Source organism: Engystomops pustulosus, chromosome 10, assembly GCF_040894005.1.
Source record: "Engystomops pustulosus chromosome 10, aEngPut4.maternal, whole genome shotgun sequence".
Lineage (NCBI taxonomy): Eukaryota > Metazoa > Chordata > Amphibia > Anura > Leptodactylidae > Engystomops > Engystomops pustulosus.
In genome coordinates this window covers 30,625,922-30,643,988 of record NC_092420.1, presented here as the reverse complement: position 1 = coordinate 30,643,988, position 18,067 = coordinate 30,625,922, and the positions used below count along the sequence as shown (strand labels likewise).

Sequence of the window (18,067 nt, the reverse complement as noted above, 5' to 3'; positions counted from 1 at the left end):
CTTGTAAGGGTCACTTGTTAGTTAGGTTCCTGATATCGGGTTCACCCTTGTCAGGGCGGCTTACCTGCTGCACGCAGGGCCATAGCCCTAGCCATAGACCTAGTCTGAAAGCTAAGCCTGGTTGTGGTTGCGCGGTTGCTGGACAGGTTTCTCACAGATAGTATAATCGAAATCGAAATCTTAATACTCCTTTGATTAAATAAATCACTCAATGGATTTATCATAGAAGTCCCAAAAGTTATCATCTTCTTCTTTGGGTGGTGGGACTGATGGAGGCTTCTCCTCTGGCTTTCCATTCTTGGTTTGTTGTCTCTTTTTTCTTGTCTTCTTGGGTGGTTGTTGAGGTGGAGGAACAGGAGGAACATCTTTAGGAACATGAGTGAGGATGTGGCGCGGGAAGACATGCGATTGTTTGATCTGGCTCTGGAGGATCTTGTCTATAGACTTTCTTTTCATTAACATTTCAGACCAAATGGCTTTTTTTAAGAAAGGAGAGCAAGAGAATAAGAGCAATTAGAGACATGAGATTAAATTGTCATAAAGAAGGATAAAAACGAATAAGAAATTAATTTGATAAGGTATCACATGTTTCATGTTTATTTCATAAGAGTAATTTTTTTTAAAGTAGAACTCTAGCAAAAGAACTTTTCTCCCAATGCTCTGCAATTAATTTCATGATGTCTCAGCACACTGCCACATAGGCAGCTAGAGCCAATGCCTGCTTTGAGGACAGTGTACTTATCCTACTTTTCCACGGTATGGCCTCAGTTCATTATCACTTGGTTTCAACCACTTTTTTATTTTTCAAAGCAAAAAGAGCATGGCCATGTGTCAGAAAAGCTCAGTTCTGATTGGTCACTAGATGTGCCATTAGAGGGAGACCGGGGTACTTTCTGCAGTGGCTGTTAGGAGCATGTCTCCCCTGCTCTCTCTGCACTTCTGCCCTCCCTCTGCATGATGTACTCCCACAACAGTATAGGAAGTTTCAGCACACAGTGAGAGAGGGAAGTGCTTCTGCACAGTGTAACAGCCTATGAATATGCAGCAAGGAGGGGCTCTGCTACCCTTCCCCCCCATACCTAAGCACTTCTAACTTATTAGAATAATTTTGGACAAAGAGGCCATGGATAACGAATGTAAGGAGATGACCACAGTCGTAGTGCTTGGTTCTATGAGTAAGCGTCCCTGGCTTATTGTTTTTGATGACAGATTGACCCAGTAACAGTGGGAACTTATCTTATATTCCACCTATACAATCTAAGAAATTGGGTATAAAGTCAGGAAGTCTACACTGTCATCTCATAAATGTGTGACATGAGCCTTTCTAATCATCAGTAACTAATCTTATATTTGGAACCTATTCTGTGGATATTTTGTCACAATTTTTAGCCCCTTTAATATGCCACATTTGCAAAATCATAGAGGCCTACAGAAGTCAGAGATCTCTGCTGATGCATGAAGGACACCTGCCTTAGGGCTGGTCCTACAAAATGAATGAGTAAAGATATTACCGTAAAGTTTACCCCTTTTACAAGTGACTACTCAACTTATCACTTCTACTGATTCAGCTTCTTAGTATTAAACCTTACATACAGCAGCCTAAATCTAGACCCAGCAGGTAGAAATGAACAGATCCAAAGTTTTAGTTCACCAAATGGACGTATTGCCGGCCGAACAGCCATGGCCATAGTGAGTAATTTTCTGGATCGGCTGTTGACCGAGGTCGCATGGCCGAACCTGAACGCTGAACCCAAACTAAAACTACAAGTGTGCTTAATTTGATTAAGTGTCACCAGGGACGTTTTATAACTATAGTAGAAAAAAACGGCAACACATAAAATCCTTAAAAACGCATCCATTATATTGAAGACATGAATTGAGAAATAATCCCTAAAAGACTCTAAAAATAGAGAATATAGGGAAGATTTATCATACACTGGCCCATGGACACCTACGTATAATAAAGCCCTGATCCCCGCCGTCATGGCGGATACATCATGAAGCTGCCACCTCATTAACTGCTGGCCAGGCTGGCTGGTGGACAAAACTACAGCAGGTCCGAACTCACATAGTTTTGAGTAAAAATCTACGAACATTCAACCGTGAATGTTCTTGATTTCCTTTTCCCCACCATGCCCACAGAGCGCAATTATTGCAGTGCTTCTGTGCCAGAAAACTGGCACTGGCGCGTCCCAAGCGACACATTTCTTTTTTTAAATGCGGCGGTTTTTCCGAATCCATCAGGTTTTTCGCTCGGCCACGCCCCCCCGATTTCCGTCGCGTGCATGCCGGCGCCGATGCGCCACAATCCGATCGCTTGCGCCAAAATCCCGGGGCAATACAGGGGAAATTGGCGCAAATCGGAAATATTCGGGTAACACGTCGGGAAAATGCGAATCGGGCCCTTAGTAAATGACCCCCATTGTTCTTCACATACTATTTTGAAGAACACCATTCGGCACGCGTGTCTTCGGATAAGGTAGCAGATGTACGCGAACATCTGCAATGTGTTCTTCACTGTGTTCTTCACTTAAATGATCCTGTGTTCACTGTGTTCACTGTTTTCATTGTATTTTTCACTGTTCTTCACTGTCTTTTCTTAATTAAATGCTCTCAAGCCGTTTCGAGAATGCTAATACTCGAATGAGCATCAAGCTCGGACGAGTATACTCGCTCATCTCTAGTCCTTAACCCCTTAGCGCTCCACGCCGTACTAGTACAGCAGGGGCTCCTGCGCTTAGCGCTCAGCGCCATAGTACAACGCTGAGCCAATGCCGGTTTGGCTCTGCACCGGAGCTGAGCCGGCTTCGGGAGTCACGGAGTGTCAGTGGTAATCTACCGCTGACATCCCCGAATAACACCCGCGGTCGGAGTGGGGGTGTTTGACCCGTTAAATGTCGCGGTCAGCGTGGACGCAGCATTTAACTTGTCTTTGGGGGTCTTTCCACCATGATTGCCCCCCCAGCCTGTCTTCGGGGGGCGCTGATTGCTGCTATGGCAGTCCTGGGGTCTATGGCTTCATCTTAAAGCCACAGTGTCAGCCTATGCATGTGCATAGGCTGACACTGCTTATACGCTGCAACACCCGCTGATGGCAGCTCACCAGGCTGTGAGTTCTGTGAGGGAGTAGGAGGAGGAGCTGTACAGAAGCACAAAGGTGGTTTTTTTAAATGCATCCAAACCAAAGCCCAACCACTGGGACTACCCCAGGATTTTGTCAGGGTGCCAGGTAAGTTATAACACACAATTATATTATAATGCAGATGCTTATAAAAGGCAGGCATTTTTGCAATGCAGGTGTGATGGGCTTCTGCAACCTATCTTTAGTGAAAATGAGGTCCCTGGTGACAGGTTCCTTTCAAAGGGGTTGTCTGGTATTTTATATTGATATCTGATCTGTGGGAACGGTAGGTGCAGATACAGTTTCGAGACACTACACAGTTTATGGAGCAAACTGCATCTGCATTCGTGCTCTAAAATTGGCTGGGCCTGTCAATTCCACCAATCAAATATAGCCTTTTTTTTGGTTAAAACTTGTGAAAACAAGAGCATTTGTTACACTTTTATATTCTATACTAAATAGATTAGAATGTAAAAGAAAAGTAAAGAAATAGTGATGGAAAATCGAGTCAAAGTTAAAGTCGCTTTCCTTATAAAAACAAGAGGCGGATGGTGATGAAAGCAGCTTTATTGTTATTTATCACTTCTGGGACCCCCTGCTTCTCTGCTCTACGGCCTTCTGAAGACTGAGGTAATAAAGGTTCCTCTCATGCCACCTACCTGGAAATGGAGAGGAGAGTGGTCACTGCCGTGTGCACAATTATGTCATACAGATGCATCCATCCACTCTGGGCCTGTGTTATTATATCCAACCTACTCTAAAAGAGTCCTATGTAGGGCGTCATAAACTAATTATATATTCACAACCTAAAAATTCTCTAAACTTTCATAAAGAATTTGTGGTTATTTTAAAATCTAAGTAAAAGGTCCTTTGCTTGGAGGGGTTATCCATCCATTATTTGTTATTGATGGTCTATCCTTCACTTTAATGGTCGCTGCGCCTGCAGTAATGGTACAAAGCCATTAGATATGGGGATTTCTAATTACATGATGGACAACCCATTTTTTATTGCTATAAATGTGAAAATGTGTGATTAACACATAAACTTCTAGAAAGGATATTTTACACCCTACCTAAAGGAGCTGTTATTTTACTGGTATTAAAAAAATGGTGACAAAGTCCGTTTAGGGCACACACACAAATGATCTTATATATTATGATTAAAGAAAATGATAACTACCTAAGTCGTCAGTCTTTCTCCCATGCCAGTGATGAGGGTTGTAGTTTTCCAGCCTTCCCTTTTCATTCACTTCTGCGGTATAGGAATCATGTACCAAGCTGTTCTGTTTTATGGGCGCCCCTGTAAGAGGTGTGAGGTGTAAGACATTACATTACAAGGGAGGAGAAGGGATTGTAGAAAGTGACCAAATTGGGAAGTGAGAACAGAGGCTGGTTTAGAATATCAGAGAGTACAAGTCAGAAGAGAGACAACTTTTCATATGGCGCTTGACAATGGCAGCTTCTCATATACTGGCAGCCAAAATAAATAACAAGAAAGTGACAACTGAGCAGCAGAAAGCAATAACTCATGATAGGCTTTATTGCCCTGTCCCTAACTCATTGGACACAGCATGCTATCCTGATTTAAAGGAGACTGACTCTTCTGCTGTAACACCTGGGCCCTGAGCCACATAATAATACACCAAATATTAGAAATGCCACATTGTATACTACAGATTGTACACTAGGGCCAAGCAATACCCAGTACAGGCGGTCCGCTACTTAAGGACACTCGACTTACAGACGACCCCTAGTAAAAGACGCCCTCTGACCCCTCTGACCTCTTTTGGAGCTCTTTGAATGCTTTACTATAGTCCTAGATTGCAATAATCAGCTGTAAATTGTCTGTAATGAAACTTTATTGATAATCCTTGGTCCCATTACAGCAACAAAAAAAAAACGCTGGGGAAAAAAATGTTTTTCTAGAACTACAATTATAAAATATACAGTTTCGACTTACAGACAAATTCAACTAAAGAACAAGCCTATAGACGCTATCTGGTACGGTACTGCCTGTGTATTGATAATTCGATAATTCACCCTTTCGTATATATTCTCATTTCCATTCATTTTAATATATCTGGATGTGACACCTGCTGGAACGCTGATTGACTGAAGGTCTTTCACCTGCAATGGCTGCTGGGAGCTTGCATTATTGTGAACAACAGATCCCAGAGGGGCTCTGTTGACGCCCCACAGTCTCATTATAAATTTTTTTTTTGGAAAACATGACCATTAAAAAGAAATCTTTCACCAGTAACATCTATCTTAGTAAAATCTTTCTTTGCAGTTAGATTTCCTCTAACTAAGTGCAACACCCCTGCCAACATATAGGCAAAGGGGTAGTTGCGAATAAGGCCCTCTCCCTGTCAGGACTCATCTGGTGAGGCTGCGCCACTCACCCAGAGGATAATGCAGGGAGAACTTAGGTAATCTGCATGTGTAGCCTCTGCCTGGAAAGGCAATAGTTAAATGGGTGTAAGTTGTTATCCAATTATGTCGCTGTATTGTAAACTGGAGTGTGATTGGAGAAGTGCTTCCATCTGACCAGGGGGAGTATAAAACCCCAGTGCAGGGGGAGCACATGGTCTGTCTCAGGAGTCAGAGAGTGAAGAGAGTGACAATGTGTGCAGCACACCTTCAGTGCTGTCACAGAAACCAATCCCAGGAGCTGAGTCAGGAGACTCTAACCCAGAGCTACAGCTTCCACAGTTTGGACACAGCTCCATCCCAGCCTACATCTACTACCAGGCTGGTGCTTTATTCTTGAGGACCACTCTCCACAACCACTTCAGTACCAAAATTTAGATCTGCTCTTTAAGGCCCGTTGCCTGCTACCCATTGTTCAATAAAAAAACGTGAGTTGATTTGCACAACATTGCCTCCATCTGATCCCTGTATATGGCTGTCTACCACCACAGGCTTCCCATCCATTACCCAGTAACTCATCTTACAGACACTCAGGGGTTTCCCCAGGGAGAAACCAGTACTTCCGCCTCTCCCTCCTTATGTCTTGCACACATCACCTGCTGGAGACCTGGCTAGAACAAGCTCTATCTTTTTTGCGGCCACAACGCGGTACATGTTGTGCTCACCGTATCAAGCCTGTGCACCATAGACAACTATGGGGTACGTATATGTGACTATAAATTTGCGGCCACAAATATGCCCCCTATACATTCGTGTGCATGCACCCTTATTTTGACTTTTTCACTATGTGGATTCCTGACACAAGATCTATCACAATCTATGTAGACTATTTCATAAAAACAAGGAAATAGCAGAATATTTGCACTAAAATATTCCCGATAGTAGAGAAAGTTGAAGGTAAGCAATAGGAGATGGAACTAGACCTGGGAATAGATTACTACGGAGACAATATCCTAGTTCGTAATAGATCTTGTATGGATAGTCCTCCATGAAGATGGAATTCATCCTCAGGCTAGGTATGTAGTATCCTTGATGGTGCTGGGTTCTTCCTTCTTCTTTCAAGCGGCTTCTCACCTACGTGGAAGGAGAGGAGAGACTTCATTGAATTGAGTTATGAAGATGAAGAAGAAGAATTTCGTACACCAGGACTCACCTGCTCTGGAGAGATAAGTTGGTCAACCACAGAGCTGCCATACTTGTGCCTAATATTTGCTGGTATCAGGTTCCTGCTGTCTTCTTCTTCTTGTGTTATTATATGATATTGAGGTGTCTCGCCTCTTCTACCCCTACTTTGGCAGCTGTGGGTGCGCTGGTTTGCATTGTATGATTCTGTTCTGTTCATTCGAAGCTTTTGGACATTACTAGGGGGCGCAGACCTTGGGGCAGGTGTAGATGGATGGTACTTGATAACTGAAAGCAATAATAATAAGCGTTTCTGAATCATATAAAATCCTTTAATGTGTCTCGTAAGGCACAATAGAAATCTGACAATTACAGCACTTGCCATTTAACAATAGCGTGAATACGAAATGTGTTAAAAGCATCGGGAAGTAAAAGTCATGGAATGAGTAATGGCAGACGCAGCTGCAGCACATTTTCCCTTCCCTGGCAAGTGATGCCACTTTCCTGACAGAGAGTGAAGCATTGACAAACATGTCTTGAATAATAAAGCGCTGAGATGACTGGAGTTTAATGGATCGTACATGTGTTCTACAACTTTTACGGATTACAATGGGGGGAGGGGAGTTTGTACTCTGCAATGGATGGTGCCAGAAGGAAAGAGAGGGAATAGACTAAAGGTTATCATTTTATGGATAGATAATTAGTAACAACCTCTATACAGGCGGTCCCCTATTTAAGAACACCTGACTTACAGACGACCCCTAGTTACAAACGGACCTCTGGTAATTGGTAATTTACTGTACTTTAGCCCTATACTACAATGATCAGCTGTAAGTGTTATTAAAGGAGTCTACAATGAAGCTTTATCGTTAATCCTGGTTCTTATGACTATCCAACATTTTTAATATCCAATTGTCACATACACCAAAATAAAATTCTGTCTGGGTTACAGTTCTAAAATATACAGTTCTAAAATTCAATCTTGTACGTAACCCGGGGACTGACTGTATATACATTGATTCACAATTATAGAGACTACGGAATTACTGCATTCAAAGGGGTTTACAGTTTTGAACACGTATCTATAGCTCCCATGAGCAAGGCATATGCTTCACTGGTTAGGGACATCACCTCCACTCATTACACGGTATGCGCTCAATCTTATTCATGGCAATGTGGCTGAGCTGCAATACCAAGAAAGGACTGTACTATATACCATGTATGTGCTTGGAAAGAAGAGACCACATTGGAACTGTATCCTGATCCTGGAATAGCCTTTTAAATGCCAATAACCAGGTATTACTCCGGTTTACTCATAAAAGTATTGTTGCAACCACTATTTGAGATACCTATTTGTTTAACTGTAATGCTGGTGGTGCACATCTGTGGTTGCTCTGCGAAAAACTCATGTGCAGGGCGACTGCAGTCACAGTTTGGTGATGTTGTTCCACAGGGAAGAAGGGACTCCTCACATCACATATCAGTATAATGCATGGAGTCCCATCCTTGGCACTGTGGTCGCTTTGTGAAATATGGCCAGCGCACAGTCCATTTTTTACAGACGTGTGACGTCTAAGGGCTCTATCACACCAGGGCTATTTTCATGTCCTCATTTTTTATTATGCAACTATTGGGGCACATTTACTTACCTGTCCCGTTGATGCCGCCGATCCGGAATGAGATTGTGCATCCAATTTCCTGCATGTGTCGCTTCCCCGCTGAGATCCGCCGGAGTTCACCTTCTTCTTCCCGTTGCATGTAAGTGCTGATCTTGCAACACAATTAGATTTTTTAATTTTGTCCGAATCAGTTGGGTTACCCGATGGCCACGCCCCCCGACTTGTGTCGCATGAAAGCCGGCGCCGATGCGCCACAATCCGATCGCGTGCGCCAAAAACCCAGGGCATTTCAGCGCAAAACTGAAAAACTCGGGATACCCGACGGAAATGCGTCCGACGGACACTTAGTAAATGTGCCCCTTTGAGTTCTATGAACATCCGTGATCCACAAATGGGAAGACAGTTTTAAGCCAATGGAACAGTGCAATGGTAATACTAGTGCCCCCCTTAGCACTTTACACCACTCTCTGTCTGCTATAATTTCACACAGTGGGATGGGGGCGTGCCACTGCACATTGTAACAGGCTGTGAAGTTACAGAACGGAGGGTTTCTGAGAGACTTTCTGGCTCATTAGTATAATCTTAAAAGTTAATTTTAGAAGGAAGGAGGCCATGGATAAAACATATCAGAATATTACCACAGTCACGGTGCCTGGATCTATGGGTAAGTGTCCCTAGTTTATCATGATGGATTTTGATAGTACATTTCCTTTAAGTCATGAAAATGAATACAAGTATTATCAGATACAGATCGAAAAAAAAAATGCTACTATTCTTGTGTAACTTTATTAAGATAAGAGTAAGCAACCGGGTCTAGGATACTTATGATGGCCCATATGTAGGGTGTAACTTGAGGGGGTGCAGAGGTTGCGGTTGCAACCGGGCCCAAGAGGCTTAGGGGGCCCTTATGATGTCACTTTCCCATATGAGAAGACTATTACTATAAACCATACATTATAGTCGGGGCCTGGCACAGACTTTGGGCACATCAGCTTCTAGTTACACCACTGGTTATATGGTGTCTCTTCTACGACTAAAATAATACATTACAGTTGGAGACTTGGTACGGATTTCGCATTAGGACTTCAGTTGCCTCAGACTTGAGTGGATACTCAGAAATACTTTACATGGGGCTATCTGAGCAGGCACTCAGTATTCATGTTTGTGAATGGTACATGTCCTGATCACTCATAAGCTTTAGTTATAAAGACCAAAGGCATCTACGCCATTTACAGCGTTATCTTACCTGAGCTTTTAGCCTCCATTCAAGACGTCTGTAGACATTTAGCAGAGAAGTGAATCATTTTCTTCTACCCCTTACACTTGTTGCTAAGAAACCATTTTGTTGTCGTTGTTATGGGGAGAAGGAAAGAACTAAAGCCTGACGTATATGATGACACTTCTTCTGGCTGCCTGTAGATGGCGCTGCCCCCTAGCAGGAAAAAGTAGAGTCATTTATCAACTGTTCATATCTATCTACAAGATTGTTATGGGAATTGCAACCCCAAAGTTTATTAAAAGTTAAGTCTCTTTTAATAAAAGTAACCATTTTCTCTATTAGTTATTGGGCATACGTCAGAAATCCAAGGAAAAAAAATACAAGGTTTACTTTATTCTTTACGGGGTTGTAGACACATCCAAATAAAAAAAATTTGAGCAATGCAGTTTGGGATTGCAGGGGTTTCTGTCCACAATTATTGTTGCAAGCTCCAAACAAGCAGCAACTCAATCATTTAACTTTATAATAAATAATAATTATTTTTTATTTATAAAACATTACACAGCGCTGCACAGAGCTTGCCAAATTGGTCCCTGTCCAGATGGGGCTCACAATCTACTCAACCTAACAGTATGTTGTGGAGTGTGGGAGGAAATCGGAGGACCCGGAGGAAACCCATGCAAACATGGAGAAAACATACAAACTCTTTGCAGATGTTGACCTGGGTGGGACTTGAACCCAGGGCCCCAGCGCTGCAAGGCTATAGTGCTATATTCCCATGTTGTACATATTAAACTCATACAAAACACGTCTTGGCAGTCCAATGTATAACTCTCCAAGAAATATTCAGGTGTGATAAAGCCTGTGCTCTTCATCTTGAAGCCCAAATAAGCAAATCTTGTAAGCTAGGGTAAACCAATGGGAAGGTGGTCATGTTTCAGATCAGAGAAGATCAGAGAAGAAAATGCAAAAGGAGATTTGCAACAACACCTGGGAACGCACCTTGTGATGCACAGCTATTTGACGTCATGTCCATGGTGCTGTGCACAGAGCTGAAGACGCTGGTTTCAATTGTTACATGAGAGTTTGTGGGGAACGTGTGTGTTGGTAACAGAAGCACCCAACATATAACATAACACATAACCACCTTCACATAGGAAAAACTGGTCCCGTCCAATATGGCGGCTTTCAAGATGGCAGCCGTGTTTATGCATGACGTTATTGTAAAAACGAATTTATTATTTGTGTCGCTTGTTTATTTTGGAGCACAAACTGTGTGCTGTAATAGACCGCTTTTCTAATTCTGTCCTACAGCTAAAAGTGTCTGAAATGATTCCACATTCATGAAGGAGAAATAGAACTAGAACTTGCTTTTTGTGAGTCTAAGTTTATGACACAAATTGCACCAAAAATAAGAGTCCGGGAACCTAAAAGAGCAGGGAAAGTGTCGAGATTCACGTCCTTGTGGTCACTATTTTAAGGCACAACAAAGACTCTTTTTCACACCTAGCCCGACGGTGCTCTCAAGCTGGTCGTACGCATGGAACTATCATGCTAACAAAATGTTATGAGTAACATAAACAATGGCAAATCAAGTGTCCCATTGGCCCTGGGCCGGTCACATGACTAGGGCCTCCCAAGCATCCAAACCAGCCTCGTGCCTCGTGGCCTGATCTCCTCCGCCCGACGACACAATGGCAGCCCGTACTGGTCCCCTTTTACCTCCTGAAATGAAATGTCCACAGCAGAGCCCTCCTTTATAGAAAAGTCCACAGCAGAGGCCCCCTTTACAGAAATGTCCACAGCAAAGCCCCCTTTTAATGAAATGTCCACAGCAGATGCCCCGCTTTACAGAAATGTCCAGATCCTGCCAGAGGGGGCACACACCAGTGTGTTTGGTTTACAATCCTTCATCCTGATGGTAGATGTCCTTTAACCCCTTAGTGACCACCCATATGGATTTCTCCGTCGGTCACTAATGGGGCTTCCTCTTCCCAGTACATGGCATGGAATATACAATACAGTCACTAGGAAGTACAATTTGTTATGCAGAAGCTTTGTACACGGAAAAATAAAAAAGTTATTGATTTTTGAAAGGAGCGATAAACAGAAAGCAAAATGGAAAAAGCCTGCTCAGGTTCACCAGAGTTCACCTTCTTCTTCCCGGTGCATGTAAGTGCTTGATCTTGCGCCACAAAGTCAAAGTTAAATCCCCGCACCAATTTCTGTGACATGAAAGCCGGCGCTGATAGTCCAAAATCCGATTGCTTGCAACACAATCCCCAGTACGATCCCCGAAATGTCGGGAAACACGATGAAAATGTGGCCTTGGGACCCTAAGTAATTAAGTCCCATTGTGCTTCCACAATACGCACATTGGGGGTCATTTACTAAGGGCCCGATTCGCGTTTTCCCGACGTGTTACCCGAATATTTCCGATTTGCGCCGCTTGTACATGAATTGCCCCGGGTTTTTGGCGCACGCGATCGGATTGTGGCGCATCGGGGCCGGCATGCGCGCGACAGAAATCGGGGGGGCGTGGCCGAACGAAAACCCGACGTATTCGGAAAAACCGCCGCATTTAAAATCCGAAAATGTGTCGCTTGGGGAGCGCTCACCTTCACCTTCTATGGGATGGTGCATTCCGGGGCGTTAAGATTATTTTCGGCGCTGCAGCGCCACCTGGTGGACGGCGGAGGAACTACCATCTTAAATCCCAGCCGGACCCGAATCATGTGCAGAGAACGCGCCGCTGGATCGCGAATGGGCCGGGTAAGTAAATGTGCCCCATTATATAAACTCGAAGTAAATACAATCTTACCTCAATGTGCGATCGCAGGTGGAGCCTTTGGATTGCGTTTCAAAAAGCAACCAAAATGGCACGTGTGAACGCGGCCCCGGGGGCTCTTCAAACACTTTTGTCTGAAACATTTTATATGTATTATTTTTTAATGAGATACATAATAAATTATAATACTTTTTATTGAATTTAAATTTTGGGAGGTTTATCTTGCATTTGGTAAATTATACGTCCTGGCACCTGACAACTATTCTGCCCTTAAAAAGGTCAATGGCTACTTCCACATGTGGGGTGTCTTCGTACTCGGAAGAAACTGCACATTATATTCGTAGATGCATTTTCTACTTCTATTCAGTTTATATGGGTAAATTTTTATGGCTTTCTGAACATATGAATGATTAATATTAGTGAATTACAAATTAAACCTTCATTTTGTTTGAAGTTTTCTAAAATGCATAAAGGGTTAACAATAGAGATGAGCGAACATGCTCGTCCGAGCTTGATGCTCGGTCGAGCATTAGGGTACTCGAAACTGCTCGTTGCTCGGACGAATACTTCGCCCGCTCGAGAAAATGGCAGCTCCCGCCGTTTTGCTTTTTGGCGGCCAGAAACAGAGCCAATCACAAGCCAGGAGACTCTGCACTCCACCCAGCATGACGTGGTACCCTTACACGTCGATAGCAGTGGTTGGCTGGCCAGATCAGGTGACCCTGGGATAGACTAGCCGCTGCCCGCGCTGCTCGGATCATTCTGTGTCTGGATGCCGCTAGGGAGAGAGCTGCTGCTGGTCAGGGAAAGCGTTAGGGTGTTCTATTAGCTTACTGTTAGGCAGGAGTGATTCTCCAAGAACCCAACAGCCCTTCTTAGGGCTACAATAACGTTATACTTTTTTTTTTTTATTTGCAGCTAGTACCATATTGTGAGGAATTTGCAGGGGGACTTGCTACCGTTGTGTTTAGCTCTTAGTGACACACATATCCACCTCAAACACCAAAGTGGGAAAATTTATTAGGGGTTTGATTTTAATTAGGCACAGTCTGCCATTTACTTTTTATTTTACGTTTATTTTTTTAATAACTCAGTGTCATCTCATCTTGCATAGTAGTGTGCTTTCATACTTGGCTAGAAAATAGCCATAGGAGAATCCAAACGGCTTACTTACGCCTACAGTAGCGTTATATATATTTGATTTCTGGTTGATCTGCTGGTGGCTGTACTTGCTGCAGTGCATCTACTAGCAAATTGTGAGCAATTTGTAGTGAGACTTGCGACCGCTGTGTTTTGGGCTTAGTGACGCACATATCCATTGCAAAGACTGAAGTGGGAAAATTTATTAGGGGTTGGATTTCAATTAGGCACAGTCTGCCATTTCCTTTTTTATTTTACGTTTATTTTGTTTAATAACTCAGCGTCATCTCATCTTGCATAGTAGTGTGCTTTCATACTTGGCTAGAAAATAGCCATAGCAATAGGATAGCATCGTTTGGTTTTAAAAACTAAAAAACACAAAAAAAAAACAAAAAAACACAAAAAAAAGTTTAAAAAAAATTAAAGTTATAACTCTCATTTTCAAAATGTTTAACCCGAGGGCTAGGGGTAGAGGACGAGGGCGGGGACGTGGGCGTCCAACTACTGCAGGGGTCAGAGGCCGTGGTCCTGGGCGGGGTGAGACACCACCTGCTTATGAGGGAGCAGGGGAACGCCGCAGAGCTACACTCCCTAGGTTCATGTCTGAAGTTACTGGGACTCGTGGTAGAGCACTGTTGAGGCCAGAACAGTGCGAACAGGTGATGTCGTGGATTGCCGACAATGCTTCGAGCAATTTGTCCACCAGTCAGTCTTCCACGCAGTCCACCCATGTCACCGAAATCGGCACTCCTCCAGCTCCTGCACCTCAGCCTCCTCCCCCCCAGTCTGCCCCCTCCCAGGAAAATTTGGCATTTGAACCGGCATACTCTGAGGAACTGTTTTCTGGACCCTTCCCACACTCACAAACCACTTGTCCGGTTGCTGCTGAGCAATTTTCCGATGCCCAGGTTTTCCACCGGTCGCAGTCTGTGGGTGATGATGACCTTCTTGACGTAGTGGAAGAAGTGTCTAAAGAGGTGTCCGACGATGAGGAGACACGGTTGTCAGACAGTGGGGAAGTTGTTGTCAGGGCAGGAAGTCCGAGCAGACTGAGGGATCGGAGGATGATGAGGTGACAGACCCAAGCTGGGTTGATAGGCCGGGTGAACACAGTGCTTCTGAGACAGAGGAGAGTCCTCGACCAGAACAGGTTGGAAGAGGCAGTGGTGGGGCCAGACGGAGAGGCAGGGCCAGAGCTGGTGCATCAGCGCCAAATGTGTCAACTAGTGAAGCTCCCGTGGCGAGGGCTCTTGCGGCGAGGGCTAGATTTTCAGAAGTCTCGAGGTTCTTTAAGGAAACACCGGATGACCGACGGACTGTGGTGTGCAACATTTGCCAAACCAGGCTCAGCAGGGGTTCCACCACTACTAGCTTAACTACCACCAGTATGCGCAGGCATATGAATGCTAAACACCCCACTCAGTGGCAACAAGCCCGTTCACCTCCGGCCGTGCACACCACTGCTCCTTCCCCTGTGTCAGCTGATAGTCAGCCCCCTGCCCAGGACCCTGCCACAAAAACCCCATCGTCGCCTCCACGATCCTCCACAGCATCCACCAGCGTTCAGCTCTCCATACCCCAGACGCTGGAGCGGAAACGCAAATATAGTGCAACCCACCCGCACGCCCAAGCCCTTAATGTCCACATCTCCAGATTGCTTAGCCTGGAGATGCTGCCCTATAGGCTAGTAGAGACCGAGGCCTTTCGCAGCCTCATGGCGGCGGCCGCCCCTCGGTATTCGGTCCCCAGCCGCCACTACTTTTCCCGATGTGCCGTCCCAGCCCTGCACCAGCACGTGTCAGACAACATCATCCGTGCCCTGACCAACGCCGTTTCTGACAAGGTCCACCTGACCACGGACACGTGGACGAGTGCTGCCGGGCAGGGCCACTATATATCGCTGACGGCACATTGGGTTAACTTGGTGGAGGCTGGGACCGAGTCTGACCCTGCGGCTGGTCATATACTGCCGACGCCGAGGATTGCGGGGCCTACCTCGGTCCAGGTGTTTCAGGCCTACTATGCCTCCTCCTCCTCCCACCCCTCCTCCACCTCCTCCTCCTCCGAATTACCATCCGTGGGCATGGCGCCATTAGTCGGTAGCTCTAGGCACAGCAGCAGTGCCGTCGCTAAGCGACAGCAGGCGGTGCTCAAACTGCTGAGCCTAGGCGATAAAAGGCACACCGCCCAAGAGCTATTACAGGGCATCACGGCGCAGACTGATCTGTGGCTGGCACCGCTGAACCTGAAGCCAGGCATGGTTGTGTGTGACAACGGCCGTAACCAGGTGGCGGCTCTGCAACTCGGCAGACTGACACATGTGCCATGCCTGGCCCATGTGTTAAATCTGATAGTTCAGCGTTTCCTCAAGACATACCCCAATCTGTCTGATTTGCTCACGAAGGTGCGCCGCATCTGTGCGCATTTCAGGAAGTCCAGCACAGATGCTGCCACTCTCAGGGCAGCGCAGCGCCGCCTCCAACTGCCCGCTCACCGACTGTTGTGCGACGTGCCCACGAGGTGGAATTCAACACTGACCATGTTATCCAGAGTTTACCAGCAGCGCCGAGCCATTGTAGACTGCCAGATGTCAACTTCCACCAGAACTGGTAGTCAGGTCAGTCAGCTTCCTCAAGTCTACAATGAGGAGTGGACGTGGATGTCTGATATCTGTCAGGTGCTGAGTAACTTTGAGGAGTCAACACAGATGGTCAGTGGCGATGCCGCCATCATCAGCCTCACCATCCCGCTGCTTGGCCTGTTGAAAAACTCTCTGATCAGCATGAAGTCGGAAGCTTTGCGCTCGTCACAAGAGACGGGGGAAGAAGATTCCCTTGTTGATAGCCAAAGCACCCTTAGGTCTGTTTCTCAGCGCATATCGGAGGAGGTGGAGGTGGAGGAGGATGAGGAGGAAGAGGAGGAGAATGTTGGCAAGACACAAGAGGGGACCATTGTTGAGTCCTTCACTGTTCAGCGTGTATGGGCAGAAGAAGAGGAGTTGGAGGAGTTGGAGGAGGAGGAAATGGACAGTCAGGCCAGTGAGGGGAGTGAATTCTTACGCGTTGGTACTCTGGCGCATATGGCAGATTTCATGCTAGGCTGCCTATCCCGTGACCCTCGCGTTCAAAGAATTTATTCCAGCACCGATTACTGGGTGTTCACTCTCCTGGACCCACGGTACAAGCAAAATCTTTCCACTCTCATCCCTGGAGAGGAAAGGAGTGTGAGAATGCATGAATACCAGCAGGCCCTGGTTCACAAGCTGAAACAGTATTTCCCTTCTGACAGCGCTAGCGGCAGAGTGCGTAGTTCTGCGGGACAAGTAGCGAGGGAGAGTAGGCGAGCAGGCAGCTTGTCCAGCACTGGCAAGGGTACGCTTTACAAGGCTTTTGCCAGCTTTATGTCACCCCAGCAAGACACTGTCACCTGTCCCCAGTCTCGGCAGAGTAGGGCTGATCTTTACAGAAAGATGGTGAGGGAGTACGTAGCTGACCATACCATCGTCCTAAATGATCACACAGCTCCCTACAACTACTGGGTTTCAAAAGCTGGACATGTGGCACGAACTGGCGCTGTACGCCTTGGAGGTTCTTGCCTGCCCTGCCGCTAGCGTCTTGTCCGAGCGGGTTTTCAGTGCAGCTGGTGGCATCATCACCGATAAGCGTACACGCCTGTCGACTGACAGCGCTGACAGGCTGACGCTTATTAAGATGAATAAAGCATGGATTTCTCATAATTTCCAATCTCCACCAGGTGAAGGAACCTCAACCTAAATAATTTATCCACTCCTCCTCCTCCTCATTTTCCTCCTTCTCCTCCTCTTTGTACAGTAAAGCAGAGGAAACTGGCTATTTTTTGACAGGGCCCACTGGCTCTAGCTATAGTACTTTATGCATTTAATTTTTCTGGAGGGCCACCTACCCGGTCCTCTGTTTTAAAAAATTTTTGGGAGTGCCACATACAGGCACTCAATCTATTCAATTTTTCTGGAGGGCCACCTACCCGGTCCTCTGTTTTAAACAATTTTTGGGAGTGCCACATACAGGCACTCAATCTATTCAATTTTTCTGGAGGGCCACCTACCCGCTCCTCTGGTTTGAAAACTTTTTTGGACTGCCACATACAGGCACTCAATCTATTCCATTTTACTGGAGGGCCACCTACCTGCTCCTCTGGTTTGAAAACTTTTTTGGACTGCCACATACAGGCACTCAATCTATTCCATTTTACTGGAGGGCCACCTACCTGCTCCTCTGGTTTGAAAAGTTTTTTGGACTGCCACATACAGGCACTCAATCTATTCAATTTTTCTGGAGGGCCACCTACCCGCTCCTCTGGTTTGAAAACTTTTTTGGACTGCCACATACAGGCACTCAATCTATTTCATTTTACTGGAGGGCCACCTACCTGCTCCTCTGGTTTGAAAACTTTTTTGGACTGCCACATACAGGCACTCAATCTATTCCATTTTACTGGAGGGCCACCTACCTGCTCCTCTGGTTTGAAAAGTTTTTTGGACTGCCACATACAGGCACTCAATCTATTCAATTTTTCTGGAGGGCCACCTACCCGCTCCTCTGGTTTGAAAACTTTTTTGGACTGCCACATACAGGCACTCAATCTATTCC

The 18,067-nt window shown here is 45.5% G+C and overlaps 1 protein-coding gene across 2 annotated transcripts; it reads right to left on the bottom strand.

The window, feature by feature from the left end:
- Positions 1 to 85: 85 nt before the first annotated feature.
- Positions 86 to 9,698, bottom strand: CIMIP4 (ciliary microtubule inner protein 4). Of its 2 annotated transcripts, none has more exons than XM_072126896.1 (5): positions 9,539 to 9,698; positions 6,705 to 6,961; positions 6,475 to 6,625; positions 4,302 to 4,421; positions 86 to 476 (listed from the first exon to the last, which is right to left on the bottom strand). In XM_072126896.1, exons 1-5 carry the CDS (start codon positions 9,555 to 9,557, stop codon positions 205 to 207), a joined length of 819 nt encoding a protein of 272 aa, XP_071982997.1. In that variant the 5' UTR covers positions 9,558 to 9,698; the 3' UTR covers positions 86 to 204. The 2 variants fall into 2 exon arrangements, with proteins under 2 accessions (XP_071982997.1, XP_071982998.1); XM_072126897.1 differs by lacking the exon at positions 86 to 476 and adding an exon at positions 3,671 to 3,780.
- Between the last annotated feature and the right edge of the window lie 8,369 nt (positions 9,699 to 18,067).